The following is a 17933-nucleotide window of genomic DNA, read 5'->3' as shown; positions in this document are numbered from 1 at the left end:
GTGTAGCATTGCAATACCTGCAAGGACAGATCAATACCTGTTCTTATAAAATTACCATTAACAAATTCCCCTTTACCATAAGCACATAGGACAATGCGAGCCATACATATTGGGTACGATCTTCTTACTTTATTCCTAGAGACTACACCTTTAAAAACAGGCCAAGTTCAGTGTTACAGCTAAAGCAATAGAATAATAAATACATCAAGAAAAGCAGCACTTCGCAGCAGGTTGCATTTTTGCCTGTGAGATCAAATCCTACGTACATTTTCCCAATGAACACACTCAGGACCATCGTCTCGTCATTCAGCCCCAGAACCTCAGACAGACGCCGATAAAGCTGCAGAATAAAACACAAAAATACACGAAAAACAAATTCAACATTGATGAAAGCTAACTCAGGGATGGAAATAAGACTACCATTACATAGCGCTTTGATTTATTCTGGGTTTTACTATGAGCTTATTAAGACACACATGAGCTTGTGACCTATACACTGTTGCTGGTATTAAAACCTGGAATGGGTGAAACTGCTAAGCCATACAAGTCTTATTTCCATCCCTGTAACTGCTGTTTAAATCACATACTTGTGTCAAGCACAGTCAACACCAGTTAATTAAGGCGATCTAACTAAAATTTCTACTTTTTAGGAGAACAATGACAAAGTTAGCAAACAAAGCTATGATGAAATTGACCAAAAAAAAAAAAAAAAAAAAGGTAAAATGGAACACTAGAGTTACACTGTATATTTCAAACCACTTATCTTGTTAGTCACACTGTCAAGGACTCTGCACAGTATAAAGGAAAGTTAAATTAAATTCAGACAATATTTCCAATATACAAAGTGCAAAAAGATTGCAAATTTGTAAAAAAATAATAATAATAATTACAAGGAAATTTCAGCTCAGTTTCCATTGAATCAAACAAATAACTAGAAGAGCTGTAATTGATTTGCAAAACAGTTGTTCCATTTTGTCGAAACACCAATATGTTCTGCTGTTGTTTTTGGGAAATGTATAGGCGTGTGTGCTTATAATTGGTTATATCACAGATGTTTGAATGATATTGTTATAATATAATATCAGAGCATGTTAAAGTGTGGACACCATCCTAGGAAAAAGCAAGCAGGCAAACGCGCCATTCCAGCTGATGCACTTTCTTTGCGTAGAGAAGCCCAGGGTAGGTGGTACTACACAAAGCGGCATATTTTCTTACTCCAAATATTTTAGATTCAGATTAATTGAGCAAAATTTAATTGCTGAAGCACTAATTTCAATGCAGGTGGAGAGACCAATCATTTACATGGGATTCATTTATAACAACTTGAGAATCCCTGAAGGAATAAATGCTTGTTTTAAAAACAAAATCAATTTACTAGCATATACCAGACTATACTTTTAATAATAGTTAAAAAAAAAATAGTGTAGCCAATCTTAAGGTGGCATCATTTCATATGATACCAATGATCTAATACCACTATCTGATACAAAGAAATATGGCTGTATGACATCAGTAGCAGGGTCTACTATATTACATATGGTACAATGAAACATAATGCTCATGTGTTACTATGAGCAAAGATAATGATACATTGTTATAATAATGGTGCAGATGGAAACAAGGCATTCTTTCCTACACTGCCTGTCAATTTGCCTGTTCACAGCAGTCTTTCTATCACAGACTGCTGACAGCACTAAATTACCTTAGAGGATTTTTGCACCTGGTCTCCGATGTAAATTTTCCGGAACTGTTCGAAAAAGCTGAGCATGGCCAGTTCCAGTTTTTCATTTCCTGCCTGAGCAAGACGAGAGTCTGTCAGATTCATCAGCTGCAGTACTCTGAAAATGAAAACGTTCACAGGGTGAGGGTTGGGGCACTACTTCTGTTACAGGTAATGAATGCAGCTTTGAAACCGTGCACACCTCTGTGGTTCAATTCACATGGCAAGACAACAAGGTTATACTTTTTTTTTTTCAGCACAAGCATTATTATGGCTTATCACCATTTTTATACCTTTTGTTTCTTTCTTTAACTGAGATATTTCAGGTACCTAATCATGTTACAGTTAAAAAGGGATCCGTTTAAGGTCCCACAAATGAGATAGAAAATGAATTTGAAAGCTTCGTTTTAGCACTACTTTAATATGTGTTGACAATTCCAACGATTATATACATTGCATCGGACACATATGTTTAAAAATAAATCCAGCAATATAGCCTGCCTGTATTCTACAAGGTAAACTAAAGCCTTCACACCAGACTATTTTTATATAAATGTGAAATGGATTGGTTTTATCTTTCTCTCTCGCTCACTTTCATGTGGAAACTGCAATGCACGAGGAGGTAGTTATTGTTGCGTTTGGTGTTACTCCTTGAGTAGAGGCAATTCCTTGTGCCATGCGTCCAGTGTGAGGAGGGCTTAAGCTGGTTACTGTGGGTAAAAAAGTAAGCAGGTTCCTATTCTTCAGCCTCTGGAATACTTACCGACAGACAAGCTCTCCATCCATTGCATCTTGTTCATCAGTACTCGCAAAAGAAACTCTCCCACCGATCACAGCGCCGATGATGTACACCAACCAGGTCAATCGCCCTGAGCATATTGAGAGAAAAAACAATACAAGCATTAACTACTTTAGACTGGCTGCTGTTAACTTTGGGATATTTAAAAGCATAGTGCTTCCCAAGAATGGCAAGAACCAGAGAACAGAAACACAAGAGAACGGAACCACAGCTTAAAATACTGAGCCATCAAACATGCAAAGGTCTGCAACTTTGATTCCATCCCACAAGCTGTGTATGTAATTTTACACAGTACTGTACACAGGTGAAAGCACCTTAACACAGAAAGAAAAAGCACAGTAATTGAGTGACTACAACATGAACCACCCAGAATAACTGGAAACTTTGCGATGCACATACTGACACTACCCAGATGCAGCAAGCCTTGCACTGCCCTTACCTTCCTGCACTGCAATGTCCATCGCGCTGGCGTTACTCGACTGCAGTAACTCCTGATACGACTGCGCCGACTGGTCAAAGAGCTGCACCAGCAGAGCGCACGTCTTCTCGTACTCGCAGCGGCCGATGGTGGACAACTGATCCAGCTGCTGCTGGACGAGGCCAGTGTCATCCAGGGGATCCTCCAGGCCATCTCTGGAACAGATTCCCGCCGCCAAGCCATTATTAACAGAAGTCTATCAAAGTGTGCGTTCCTTGTAAAAGGTATGACCAAGTAGCTTCCAATGTCACTCAAAATCGCTTTCTAACATTCCTTTTTTGCATCATTCTGCTCCAATATCAAGTTAACATTTTATCTAAACTGCCTTTGGATTTACAGGTTGGACCTCAAAGAAAATAATAATACAAAGAGATTATTCACGTAAACAATGATGATAACGATGCATTAAGATGTCCTGTGTCCCCCTTACCGCAGTATGATGTGCACAGACTCCAGTCGAGAGGTGATGTATGCTTTAGTGACCTCGGGCGTGTATGTCTCGAGCAGGTGCGGTTCTGTTGCTTTCACGTATGGCACGGAGGCTGCCAGCCGCTGCCAGAGGCTCAAAAGGTAATGCACGCTGTTTGGGGCAAACTCCCAGTGCTGAAACAAATAAGGAACTTCTTAAAAGGAGTTTTAAGGACATATATTTTTTAAAAATCACTGGTCTCCCTTTTTTTGGTTGAAGATCTTTTTGCTGTTATATACATCGATATGGAAGATTTTGATATTTTAAAAAAACAATGTTACCGGTAAAGTTTCTGCTGCTATCTGGTGCCTCCCTACACCCCCTCCACTCTTCCTCTACAGGTCAACTGGTCATTCCTACACTCCACTCTACATCCTTCTGTGCCCGCTCCTTCTCTTCCCCAGCCCCTGTGGTGGAACCAGCTATCAGAGGACTTCAGGACTGCTCTGTCTCTCACTGCTTTCCACCGCCTCCTCAAGACCCAGCTGTTTAGACTGCACTTGTAGATCTCGATCTACCCCTCCTGCTATGGACTTGCCTGATCTACGCACCACATTACTGGAGCCTCAACTGCTGCTGCACTATCGTTGCACTATTGAACTACTAATATGTAATTGTAGATTTAATAACTTGTTGTAATCCTGTAGTTGAAGACTTTATAACATAAACAAATTACATTGTGATTAGTTGCAATTATGTGCTAGTAATTAGTCCTGCTTGTGCAATTTTTCCTGACCAAGTCTGCCTGGTTAACGAATGGTCAAACAAATTGCATTAATTCATGTAAATAAGGTAGACAAGAAGCCACATTTTCTGTCCATTAGACTCAAAAGTTTGTGCTTCATTTTCTTCCCATTTTTCCTAGATCACAGGCTATTGAACCCTACCTGCAAGCTGGTCACTGTGAAGTTTGCTATTAATCGAATGACCTCGGGGTAGTTCTCCACCTTGACCAGCTCTCCCAGCTGGTAGTTGCTTTTCAGTCTGGCCAGCAGCCTGCAGAACTCGTGGTAATTGTTGGGATCCGACAAGCTCTGAAAAAGAAATTTACTGTAGGCGGAAAACAGCTTGCAGGACATCCTTGAAAATGATGAGATGATCTCAAGAACACCTAATCATGATATTAAAATAAATAATTGAACTGATACAGGCAAGGTTAGCTGATGAATCATGCATTTGCTCAATCCACAGAAAAGGCTAAAATGTGGTGTTTTAAAAGAAACACATTATAGAAAACATGTAATTTCATTTTACAACACTAGGTTAAAGAAAGTTCTCAGTTTGTTTGTCTTATTTGCAAGGAATCTATTACTTCCTAGGTCATTTCACCTGTCATCGAGGTCAAAGCAAGTCAGTCATCACGGGGAGCGGCAGCAGATTGATTAATAGACAGGAAATAAGGCTCTGAAGGGGTGAAGACAATTTCACTCTCTATTCAAATGGCTGAGGAAATGCAAGAATACCTGAAAGCAGGGCTTGCAAATAGATTTCTTGTGTAGTACCAGATATCATGTTTTAAAATGAAAAGACATGTTTCTTTCAAAATTGCATATCTGAGACATTTATTTTGTTTGCTGAAACCACTTCAAAAAGGTACCTCTGTCATCATCACAGACTACCTTACACACAAGACTTACCTGGGGGTTTTCCAGTATCCTTTTGACTCCGTCTACTAGATGCGACAGGAATTTAGCTCTCTCCGCATTGTTGAACAGAGATCTTCGAACTGAAGCGATTTGCACCAAGCAAGACAAGACCTGAGAAGCCCAAAAAACAACAATGTTCATTTTTTAATATATCCATTTACTAATGAAAAATATAAAGCTTGGGACAATCTATACAAAGTAAAAAAAAAAAAAAAAAAAAAAAAAGATTTAATTTGCCGAGAAAGATATCAGCAAATCATATTTATATTTTACTACAGCGATAGAAAAATGCTCTAATGTGGACGGGCGGCATGGGATAATAATAATGAATTATTGCAAACTCACCAGGGGTGAAAGCGAGGGAGGAATGGAATGATACAAATCAAAAAAGAGCTGCAGCGTTGAAGAATCCAAAAATGCTGCAACAAGACAAATAAAAAAAAAAAAATTAAAACACACACACTAAACCAGTTTTTAAATACTAAAAAAATGACTAAAAACATTTGCTTATTACGATGTGCTCAATATTCTTCCGGATCTTTGTTGCACATTAATGCTGAGATTTTCTGGTTTAAATACAACACCATGGATGAAAAGAACACTCCCACTGCACAGCTGTTTGATCCATTCCTGGCTTTACTATGAGTTTAGTAGGACACACCTGAGTTTGTTACCTATAGACTATGACTAATCAAGCTCGTAGTAAAACCTGGCATGGGTGAAACTGTTATGCTATAGAAGTCTTATTTCCAGCCTTGCAACACTAAAGGTGTAATTAATACTTCCTAGTACACTACCTAATCACTTTCTATATTGTAGAGAAATCTTACTGGCATAAGCCACCCCTAAATTTGTACACAGCATTTTACATCACTAGTGAATTTCCCCCACATTCCATCAGCTACCCATGTTCAGGAGGAATCCGGGAATAGCGGTGGATCCTCAGGGTATAGGCTGAATCAACACCCAAGTACTACAACTTAGCAGGAAAAATTAGTGCTCAATACATGCAAAACACTTAAAATTGCCAATGTCAATTTGTCAAACAAGTTATTTATTTTGTACACAATTAATAATGAATTTAACAAGCACATCAAAAAGTTATTTCTTTAACTATATTAATAGTGGGGATACGACATGTTGCTGACTATTAACAAAGCATGACTGAACAGCAGAAGGAATTCATCCTCACCTGATCTCCAGCTGGTTGGAATTTGTACCGTGCACAAGTCGTCTGATGACTCATCGGTTGAAGTGCCAATGAAGTCGAAGTTCAGACAGTTGTGGGAGAGTTTGAGAAGCTGCATGAGGAGACCATGCTGGCTCTCGTCATTCAAATTCAGGTTCTTGCCCGATGCCTGGAATCATATTACACAAGATTAAAGCTGCCGGAGTCAGATTGTATACCCTTTTCACTCCACCCTTTGACTACAGAACCCTACTTAACAAGTTCTACTCTACAACAAGGGGCTAAAGAGTTAAACCCAATAAAGCATAATTTCTACCCCTGAACAGAATTTTTAAATTAGGTTAAACACGACTTCCCCTGCAAATGGTGTAAAAAACGTGTTACAGAGTAGCTGTTTAACCTGACAGATCCCTTTACTGATCGATTATAAATCAGTGACACTTTAAATCTTTTTTGCAATCAATAGAAGTATATTAAGATGATGTTTTATTTGTTATGACACACTATAACCTGATTGGCATCTAATCTATATCTGTATTCGCAGAATAAAAGCCTGATTAAACAGAACTCAGTACTATGCAGTAGCAGGGTTGGCGATTTTTTTAAAAAAATCAGATTTGATTAAAATAATAATTATTATTATTATTTTTTAATTATGGATTTTTTTTTTTGTAGTACCGTGAGTTACATTGCACTGTGATCACAATACAGCTCTAACAGTTTTAGTTTATAGACAGTAAGAGTTTAAGAGGTTTGTGTTAATAAAAGATTTTTAAAACATACTTTTCATGTCTTTTCCTTGAGAAACTATATAAAATAGGTAGTAAATGAAACAATGATTTTAAATCAATGATTTTATGAAAAAAATCAAGTGATTTAAACCATGGCAAACCCTGTGCAGTAGTGACTCAAAAATATTCACTCCTGTTAGATTGTGGTGCATACAGAGGTTTCACGTTAATGCTGTACCAGTTCTATTGTGGAGGTAAAATGAAGAACAGATCTAGTCATTTTGTAATGGAAGTAAATTAATTTGGGGTGCTCCTGCACTTGTGGGATAAAATGCTCTATTCGGAAATACCGAGATAGTGGCAGTTTGATGTTAACCCATCACACACATTGCTTATTTTGCAGAGCCCTGATTAACAACACTTACCTGTTTTAATAAATTGCATGACAGTGTAAAGATATCAAAGAGCGAGGAGTCTCTGAATGAGGAGGCAATCTTCCTATGCTTTGTGAGGGGGTGTGTTGTGTCCGCCTAGAAAACAGAGAAAATAAAACCCAGCACAACAATAAAAGTTAACCTGGTTTTGCAAACAATTTTTTATTACTCCATTTAGTTTTACAGTGAACTCTCAATTCTCCATGGGCGGATAAATGTGCTTGCAAAAAAGGAACACAAATACAGGTGTGCGGTAATACTTTACCCATTGTTTAGGCATGCACTGGTTCTATTATTAGGTCAGTGACATTGTGACTGCACACATGTCAGCAAGTAAACGCAAATGTGTTGCTTACTGACGGTGACATTGTGAAGCGTGTCCAAGGACAGACAACTGAGTCGAGTGAAAGTGAAGGGGAGGGGAAAGAGACGATTCGGGAGGATTGCATTTCTCACAGTACAGGCCCGCACCCTGCCTTCAAACACTGCTTGATTACTTCGAGCAGAAAGATGACTAATCGTTGAACGACTAATTATTTCCACGCACACTACAGATAAATATTTGAAAAAAGGAAAGCCAAATCGATGAAACAATCCAGGATGACCGACTACTTTAAGAAACTATAAAGTACAGTACGCTGTACTGTGTGTGTTTTTTTTTTTTTTTTTTTTTTTTTTTTAACAGGTTTTGCATTATCCATGTTTTAGTTTTATTCGGCCCTTCCATAACCCTGGATAATAGAGAGTTGACTGCACTATTACAGTGATGCATTCTTTGGTTCATACTGGGTAACTCACAAACCACAGGGAATTAAAACAAAAAACATTATTACAGAACATAGGGTCTATATTCAGTTGACCTAAACTGAAGCTGATCTAAATAAGGCAGTTGACTTCAAACAACGGCATTCAAGTCGCTTCAGATTTCCATATTTTTAATACTATTTTAAATGATGGCAGTATTTAGATCTGTCACTGTTGAGATCACTTGAACTGAAACAGTCTTTTTCATTTCATTAAAGTCACGGCACACAGGAACACATGCTGTGCTGTTAAATATCTTTGGTTTGTCTGGATCACAGAAGGGCTCTGCTATGAGCAGGCACTGCCCATGACTTGCTAAACATGAAGCACACACGCTGATCATGTGCTTCTGTTTGTAAAGAAAGAAAAATATGTTCTGTAATAAGCGTTTTATTCCCAGGTGAACTATGCAACACTGCATGACCAAAAAGGCATATTAATGGGATGCTGTATATGGGGGTGAAATTCTAGTTTTGTAATGGTAGACTTTTCAAATCCTCAGATTACAGGTACACACACACACAACAGCAATATCTCCTTAGCTCTGTATATTTGCTATTCACAGACTTTAAATAATGTTTATATAACAGGGGCGACTGAATACGGGACACTGTCCTTGTCTTTTTTTTTTTTTTTTTTTTTAAATCACAAGAAAAGTGCTGCAGTAATTCTATGCTAAATTGAATTAGGAAGACTGCTCTGAAAAATGACAAAGTAGCAGAACGTGATTATGTTTGATCTAAAGATTCAAGCCACAATGCATTATATCCTGCAACACTATAGTTCATAACTTAAAAAACAAACAGACAGAAAGCCCACTTGTGAGTAGCCCCTTGTGTAAACCTAGACTTTTTGAATCACAGACACCTTCATTTTTTCAGTTTACTTATTGATTTATTTTTAAAACAGTGCAACACACTGACTTAACCATACAGTACTCACTGTATACACAGTGTGCATATTTTATTTACAAAAAGGCCATATGCAGATGCTGAGCAGTCATGAAAAAAGTATTTGTGTGCTGAATGGCATGATTAAAAAAAAAAAAAAAAAAAAAAAAAACACACACATTCAAGTATCTAAATCTTACCTTGGCCTTTCTCTTTATTCAGGTAGGTCAAAGTGACTCTCACAAGAGAACCTGGGCTCAGTCTCATTACTTAGGTGTCATCTGGAGCAAACAGCAGAATGCAGTTTGAAATTATACTGTCAAAGCCCAAAAAAAAAAAAAAAAAAAAAAAAATAGAACTGGGGAAGGCAATTGCCCCACTTTCTCTTGTCTACAAAAATAAAAATAAAAAAGTCTGTTCTATTTGCTTCAGATGGCAGGATGAATTTTGCATGCATGTTTGATTGGGCTTTAAATAGTAAACAGCTTTGATGTGCCATGTGTTTTTTTTTTTTCCTTCCTATTTCTATTTGTACTAGTTACTCAGCGTTTTGCATTTCTCCAATATTTCAGGCCTTTTTAACATCCTCAGATCAAGAATATCATGCAAGTTTTTGACCTTTCAACTCTGCCTTTATAACCTCACATGACATTCTGTAATGAGGAAATCGAAGGCAGTGAGCAGGTCTGTCTATTGTACAGCTCCACGAAGGGACCCCAATTGAATGACCCTTTTTACCACCCCGAGGAAAAAGCACTTCTGTAAGTTTACATAAAAAAAAGGGGAGGAATATTTACTATGATTTAGCCATCACACCACTGTCCCAGTCTGCAGTAATAAAATAGAGGCAGCATGTAGATCTGCCACTGTTTAGATCATTAAAATAAGACATAATAGGCCTAAGGTTGGTGGTAGTCTTTGGAGAGCCGGTAATTCACACCCTTGCCATCCAAACTATCCAATAACGTAAAATCATTTGCAGAAAGCGATCGTGTCATAAAACTATGCTACCTCTTCCAAACTCACAGCACAGCCCTTAATTAGAAGGCTCAAAGCCTACAGATGATTAAAAATACCAGATATACATCTGAATGGGATGGTATAGAAAGAAATGTATACATTTGGAAGCCCCTGTGATATAAGACATTACAGTATGCCGTCTATAAAGGAGATTTAAAAAAAAAAAAAAAAAGATTCCAAAACATAATGCATTGCCACCATGTTGCATGTTTAAGTACTACATCTTTGGAAATGCAAGCATTTTAATGTGACAGCTACATCAGAATTTGGGAATCCAACTGTAACGTACGCATTTCAGACAAAATGATTTGACGAGAAGTGATGTTGCCACCACACACACACATTACCTCATGGACTTAGGATTTGCTGGCAATGCATGTTCATTTTTTCAAATACTCTATATATCAATTTCTGTTAACACACTGTTGCGCCACTTTTTGCACAGCTGGCAATTCACACAATGCAATTATTAGATGTAGCCAAGTTAGTGAAAAAGTCCTTTAATTCTTAATTTGTTCAAACACTATTGGCAGTGCATTGTAACGTAAAACTACCGGTCACATGCTGTCTTTACATAGAAGAAAGGAACCATTTGCACTGCCACCAATGGAAATAAGACTCCAATACGGGCTTGATTAGCTACAGCGTATAGATAACAAGCTCAGGTGTGCCTTATTAAACCCAGGACTGGATCAAACTGCTATACAATGGGAGTCTTATTTCCATCTCTGATTGACCCTTATCCTGTAATATTTGTGGTAGCCTGTCTTATACTGTATGTTCATAAAAGGTCATGGTTATGATTGTATTATCTGATGGTTGCTTTTTTCCCTAACAACAACTTCCATAGAAATTAATCACCTGTTGACTCATAGTTTCCAAAGATTTGGTTTAAATGTATTTTGTGAAAAAAAAAAAAAAACGATGGTGATGAAGTTCAGCCTCTCTCTAATTCCTATACAAAGAATACATTTTGTTTTGGGGAACTAACTAAAATTAAGTAAGCAACGCCCACCACCCCTCACACTTTAGGGATAGAGGGAGGTGTTATATGCTATGTAATTAAACTGACCATCGGAAAATTACTTCAATTAATCCCCCTTCTGTTGTGGGAGAGCACAGTGATATGGCTTTATATTTAAAAGCCAACAAGCAAACAGCAGACCGATAAAGAAAAGCGTGTGTGAGAAAGAGAGAACTAGGGATAAAAAGTCACCAATTATGGGAGTTAAACTACTTTTTAAGATAAATGCAGTTAGAATTTATCTGTTAGGTGATAACTGAACTATAAACTGATACTAAAAAACTTTTTTGCATGTGTTTTGGTAAAATTTCTCAACATTATTTAAACACTGTCATTGATTTGGCCATTGCTTTTATAGTTTGAGCAATGACATGAAAGTTAGTGAGCTGCAAAGCAACTATTCAAGTACTCTTTGGAAAAAGAAATTTAAAAAGCCCTTACCCACAAAGCAGGCCAGCAAACACAAGCACACACGAAAACCACAAGAGAAAATGAAAATGAGACACTTACTTCACTGAAGAACGCTGAAGCACTTACTTGGTTTATTTCATTAGTTAACTGAGACAGAATCGTTACTCCTATGATGCAGTGTTCAACACTGTCCTGAAAATGCAGAGAGCGCACAGTTAATGATGTATAATAAATGAGCCATGGGACGCAGTGGTTTTATACACTTTTTTTCAGCTCTGGAGAACAGTTTTGCTTAGGTGACATGATGGGAAGAAAGCCTGGTGGACTTCACATCACGCAACATACACCGGCCGAGGCACAGCTGAAAAGCAGAGTTGATGGATATTGATTCAGTCCTACAGGATTAAACAGGACACAGATTTATGAAGCAAAGACGTTTCTGTAGAACTATAAAATGTCTATTTATTAGTGCTGGGACAAACACAGGATTTTCATGTTCGCTTAATTTAAATAAGTGTTTGTTTTCAAAAAGTAACAAAAGCCATTATATTACTCAGAACGCATATTGTAATAAAAAAAAAAAAAACTACTCAGAATGCGGCTCATAGTGCTTTCGTCACTGACACCCACTTCCTTAGAGACTGTTGTAGTGTTTCAGGCATTCTGAACTGGGTGAAAAATACAGTAGCTTGGTGTCTTAAAATATCTCTGCGGGATTTTCCCACACTGAAAGCTGCAGATATGCGGGAGCAATTTGGAAAATGCGCGATTCTCGTGATCCCACTCTGAAATTCAAGCCCTGCTACCCTCTGTTCAGATCTTGTACTCCGGCTCCAGTCATGCCCTTTTATCTGACTCGCTTAGCCAAGATGAAGCAACTGCAATGTATATTTCAATACCATGTTGAAAACTCATCTACCTGGAGGAATCTTGTTACGTCCACGATGACATTCCTGAAGACGTAATCTTCTTTCTGGCAGTCGAACCAGCCCAGCTTGGTAATTCTGGCATACAACTGGATAAGAGCCTGCGTTACAAAGGCTGCCAACTTCGGCCTGGTCGCAAGATAATTAAGAACATAATTCCCTGCAAAGAGAAGGAGAAAGAAAGAAAGAAAGAAAGAAAGAAAGAAAGAAAGAGAGAGAGAGAGAGAGAGAGAGAGAGAGAGAGAGAGAGAGAGAGAGAGAGAGAGAGAGAGAGAGAGAGAGAGAGAGAGAGAAGCAACACATAGTAAATTCAGGCATTCGAATAGCATGCCTTGAAAATAACACAAGCACTGCACCTGGTCCTGGGTTTCAGAACTCAATACATTATTTGAATGATATAGCTGCATGAAGAACCTCTGTAAGTAAACCTACAGACAGATTTATTAATGCTGTGATAAGTGCAATCAGTACAGAGCACATTTAAACTTCAATAATATTCCGAAACAAAGTTTCCCTGGAATAAGGAACTGTAAAATACAATACAATTATGTGTTCAGTTTAAACCAAGGGACTTTCAACAAAAACTCAACACCCAATAGCAAGGATATACAGTACGCATGTATTATTTATTTTGTTTACTTACGAATGTCAACGCGGTGTTCCAGGGGCAGAGGATTGCTTGTGCGTGAAATGAGTTTGGAAAGACAAGTGGCCGCCAACAGCTGTGAGTAAGATGACTGCAAGAAAAAACAATAAATAAATCATCACCACACTGCAGACAACTTATGGTACTGGGGCTTCATGGATTACAAATAAAAAAGATGGTATATATTTTGCAATTACAAGATCCACGTTTTGGCATCTGAGGATCTCAACCTACTGTTCAGTATACAGTAGTGTGAACCACAACACAAAACCACATCTCAGATATTTGCCAACCACACCCACCTCGTTTTAAAAAAGAGAGCAGGAATTGGATAGTCGGATTCAAAGCCTGAAGGTGGATCTACACTGGAAGAGAGTTATGCGAGCCAATAACATAGAAGTGACTGGAATGTATTGGGTGTGTTCTGTTTTTCCCACCAGTCACAGAGTGACTAGCGTGAAACAGACCAATCAGAAGCAAAGCCAGTTCCCAACCCACTCGCAAAACCACACCCAGGAACAGCTCGAGCCCCATTTCCAGGCACAGCCCCAGGGTCAGTCCTAATCCCTGTCCCAATCCCTGCCCCAGTTCCAGGATAAGACCACCTGCAACAGCTTTGGACTGTAGGGACTGTGGGAGAGGGAGGACGAGAAGGAGAAGTTATGTAAATAGTTGTTTGTGTACTGTTTGGTGGACGCTGGGGGTATTTTGTGTTGTACTATTGCGAGCGTGGCTGTGTATGTTTTACCTCTTCCCCCGTCAGCAGGACCTCTCTCTCTCCTGGGGGTGTGGCGACTTCGCTCTCTCTTTGGTGTGTGCTGGCTTTGCTTGCTTGTTCTGTAGTCTATATGCTGTGTGAGTGGTGTTGCACTTTCTTGTTCTGTAGTCTACATGCTGCTTGAGTGGTGTTGTGAATGGGCCACCTCTGTCTTGTGTGGGATTGGGTGGGAAAACAGCAAGAGGGATAAGGACAGGGTCACGTGACAGTTTCTGCTAAAATATTTGCTTTTGATGATTTAAAATGTGTTCGCATCGCTCGCTTCCAGTGTAGATCCACCTTGAGAATCTCCACTTGCTGATCACCATCAACCCTCATGGTGAATGAGAACTTCAAGTACTTCTGTAAGCGGAGTCTTGGGAGCACACAGTAGCCAAAGCACAAGTTACCTGTCACATCTACAGCTATGGCCAAAAGTTTTGCATCACTCTATAGAAGTAACATATACTTCACAAGACTTTTGGCCATAGCTGTATGTTGTGAAGAATCTGCGGCAGGAAACTTTAAACTTCAAGCAAACATTAACACTGCATAAAAGTGAAATGTTCTGAGGTGAAAAGTAGCTTGATGGGAATTGGTAGATAAACGTAACATTGTAAAATCAGACATTAAACCACAGATTATCAAATTGCTGATTTTTCTGGTGTATAAAATGTGGAACTGGGTTCTGCTAAGATTACTTAGAGCATTGTACAGAACCAGGAAATCCACACGGATTGAACGAACTATTAGGGATAATCGGGGGGATACCACGGATAGATACTAAAATTCAGATAGTAAAGACTATAGATAAACTGTGGATTTCCACGGGAGGACTTCAGTGTCCAGAGGCTTCCACAAAGACAGAAGAGAAATTTCCGAGGCAGAAGGTAAACTTACACTTCCTCTTTCTAGCAGTAGCTGGCATTTACTGAGGCAGTCGGGGTTGTTGGTAAACTCCACCAGAGCCTTTTCTGCCTGCAGTCGTGTAGTTGAGTCAGTTGTTTCGTAAAGTTGCTTGCACAGGATCTCTAGCTGGGCTAGGCTCTGCAAAACAAACGTGTGCTTGAAACAGATCAGCAGCCTTGTGGACACATACAGGAGGGACCCTACGCAAATCAAATACAAATGTCCAAGGCACATTTTCAGGGAGGAACAGAATAATATATATATTTTTTTTTATAAATTTAGTCGTTGACAATTATTTTTTATTATTTTCTCCGAATTTGGAATGGCCAATTATTATTTGAAGCTCAGCTCACCACTACCACCCCTGCGCTGACTCGGGAGGGCGAAGACGAACACACACTGTCCTCTGAAGCGTGTGCCGTCAGTCGACCGCTTTTTTTCATACTGCGGACTCACCATGCAGCCACCCAAGAGCTACAGCGTCGGAGGACAACGCAGCTCTCGGGCAGCTTACAGGCAAGCCCGCAGGCGCCCGGCCAGACTACAGGGGTCGCTGGTGCGCGGTGAGCCGAGGACACCTTGGCCGACCTAACCCTCCCTCCCCACTGGCGACGCTTGGCCAATTGTGCACCGCCCCCTAGGAGCTCCCGTCCACGGTCGGCTGTGGAATAGCCTGGACTCGAACTCGCGACGTCCACATTATAGAGTGCATCCTGCACTCCATGTGGAGCACCTTTACTGGATGCACCACTCGGGCGCCCCCTGAACAGAATAATTCTAACAGTATATACTGTAGCAAGTGTCTTCCCAGAAAAATAATTCAACTGGTTTTCCTGCAACAACGTTGTTATTTTAGTTTCACTCCCTTTTCATTTGCTTCAGAGCCCAGCTAATCGTTTAGTAAGAAAATGGAAGCATGCACCAAAACAAAATAGAAATCAATAATAAGCCAGGCTTCACAATTAGATTTCGCAAAACTTATAAAACTGCTGAAGCAACGGGAGTCTTATTTCAGAAATTCTTACAGCATGCAAAACTTCTCATGAAGTAGCTTCAAATGTCATTGTAATTACATTACATATAGCAGAGAGAGAGAGAGAGAGAGAGAGAGATGGGTCTGGCAGTGTGGAAGGGCCATAGTGTTACATAATTAGTATGGAACAAGGAAGGCTGTCCCAGGCAGTTAAATACAGATTTAAAGAATAACGATATTGGAGCAACAGAGCCCAGAACCACTAAGAATAACTGCAACCACCATGACATTTGAAGCTACATCTAAGTTAACAAAACACGTCTGTTACTGCTATGCTACTTTAATACACTGGATGAGAGTATTTGACCTCCTCTCTGTGAAAGATATAGTGGTGTTAACGCTACAAAAAACAGTAAAGCACAACCACATAAAATGGTCATCTGGCATAATAAAATAAGTACTGTGTGCTACAGCAGGCAGATATGCTGCAGAGGACATTGTACAATTCTAAAAGTAGCCCGTAGCAACCCTGTCGGCTCTATCTTAAATGGGGACTGTGCTAACCTGAATATGAACCTGTGTGTGCTATATAGCACTCCAAACCAGAGAGGGTGGGGACCAGCAACAGGCTCACTTTTTAAACCACAGAGATAACTGCACTACTAGAGTGCGCTGCCCATGTGAGATAAGGGCATTGCCTCTGTTATAGGACAGGGCATTTTACCACAATTTGGTAGCTCTTTAAAATGACAGAGTTCCTGAAATATCTTCCAAGCAATAAAATACAGCAGTTTGTCAAATAATTTAAAAGCAATCCCTCTATTTTAGCAAATGCGGCTCCCTGATATCCGGTTGGTGTTTACAATTATATATGTCAATTCTTATAAAATACTCAAGTTAGGTCTTTAGGGAGAAAACAAAAAAAAAAGGATTAGGGTTCTTGAAAATGTTGCAGCGATGCCATACTAGCGAGTGAATTAATCTGAAGTGTGGAAGATGTCTAAGAGTGGACCCTCCTAATACATGCTGTCTAAACAAGCCTTGGGGGCATCTGTTAGCTCAGGTAATGGAGACACATGTCCTCTGAAGCAACGCAGGCTACGATCAACCAACACTCTTATCTGCTTAAAAAGAAAGAACCATGAAATTAAATAAATTGCCTCTTTCAATGACAAGTGCATGTGTTCAGTATTCTGACATATATTATAACTTTACTTTGACACTTAAAAGCCAAAAGTTATAACCCCCCAGAGGGTACAGCACACTTAAACGATGCAATACCACAACACATATCTCGATACATATCTTAATGGACTACTGTTTCATATCATGTGTGTTTCTTTCACATAAATATGAGACTGATGAAGTGGCATTATTCATATTATATAATATTACTAATTAAGTGATTTGATGATGGACTATTTTGTTAAAAGTCTTAACTGAAATGAGAAATAGCAAGTACTGTATATAGTAACCCTGGTTTCCTCGGCTTCAGCAAGGAATGGACTTCTGCTGCTAAGCTAAATTTCAGCAAGTCATGCCATGCACTTTAAAAAGAACACTTATCTGGTATCCACACACTGCCACTTTCCAGGAATCCAGCCTAAATCTCGAGTTCCTAAAATGCAGCTCTTAATCCAATTCCATAATAAAAGCAACATGTTGTTTCTATTGTAAATAAATAATTAAACAATATTTTTTTGTTGTTGTTGTACTTAAGTTGCTCATGTCAAACAACATTGTATATGTACCGTAAAAAATAAAAATCATATGGAAATAAATGTATATTTTGCTTTCTGAGCTGAAGCTGGAAGCCTTGTGTGGAATATAACCTGATCTACTGCTGTTGATAGCAGCAGCTAGTTCACTCACAGAGAGCAACATAAGCCCCTTTCACACTGGCACGCTCGACCCGGGTCAGGACCTGGTGTCATGTGGGTCGGCCACGCGATTTCACACTGCTTTTGTTAAAGCAGGGTTGACCTGGGTGACAGATGCAAGTACACAATGCATGTATCAATGCCCTGGAAGCATTTTGTTACGGATGCTTCCATCCAAGCTTCTCTGGATTGCACCGTCGGCCCAAAATATTGATTAGAGCAAATGT

The 17933-nt window shown here is 39.2% G+C and overlaps 1 protein-coding gene across 4 annotated transcripts in view; it reads right to left on the bottom strand.

The window, feature by feature from the left end:
- LOC117397726 (exportin-7) overlaps window positions 1-17933 on the bottom strand; it is a 33318-nt gene that overhangs the window by 12668 nt on the left and 2717 nt on the right. For 2 of the 4 annotated variants that reach the window (XM_059013755.1, XM_059013756.1), the window contains exons 2-15: window positions 14845-14991; window positions 13185-13278; window positions 12535-12701; window positions 11715-11807; window positions 7458-7562; window positions 6305-6470; window positions 5458-5531; window positions 5104-5223; window positions 4354-4500; window positions 3428-3600; window positions 2959-3152; window positions 2484-2595; window positions 1703-1838; window positions 267-340 (exon numbers count right to left, since the gene is read on the bottom strand). In XM_059013755.1, coding sequence (XP_058869738.1) covers window positions 267-340; window positions 1703-1838; window positions 2484-2595; window positions 2959-3152; window positions 3428-3600; window positions 4354-4500; window positions 5104-5223; window positions 5458-5531; window positions 6305-6470; window positions 7458-7562; window positions 11715-11807; window positions 12535-12701; window positions 13185-13278; window positions 14845-14991 — 1802 coding nt within the window. The remainder of the gene's footprint in view (window positions 1-266; window positions 341-1702; window positions 1839-2483; window positions 2596-2958; window positions 3153-3427; window positions 3601-4353; window positions 4501-5103; window positions 5224-5457; window positions 5532-6304; window positions 6471-7457; window positions 7563-11714; window positions 11808-12534; window positions 12702-13184; window positions 13279-14844; window positions 14992-17933) is intronic. The other 2 variants (XM_059013757.1, XM_059013758.1) reach the window with 2 other exon arrangements.

Source organism: Acipenser ruthenus, chromosome 46 (genome assembly GCF_902713425.1).
Source record: "Acipenser ruthenus chromosome 46, fAciRut3.2 maternal haplotype, whole genome shotgun sequence".
NCBI classification, from domain to species: domain Eukaryota; kingdom Metazoa; phylum Chordata; class Actinopteri; order Acipenseriformes; family Acipenseridae; genus Acipenser; species Acipenser ruthenus.
Note: the sequence above shows the minus strand (reverse complement) of the source record. Positions and strands in the feature narration are given on the sequence as shown.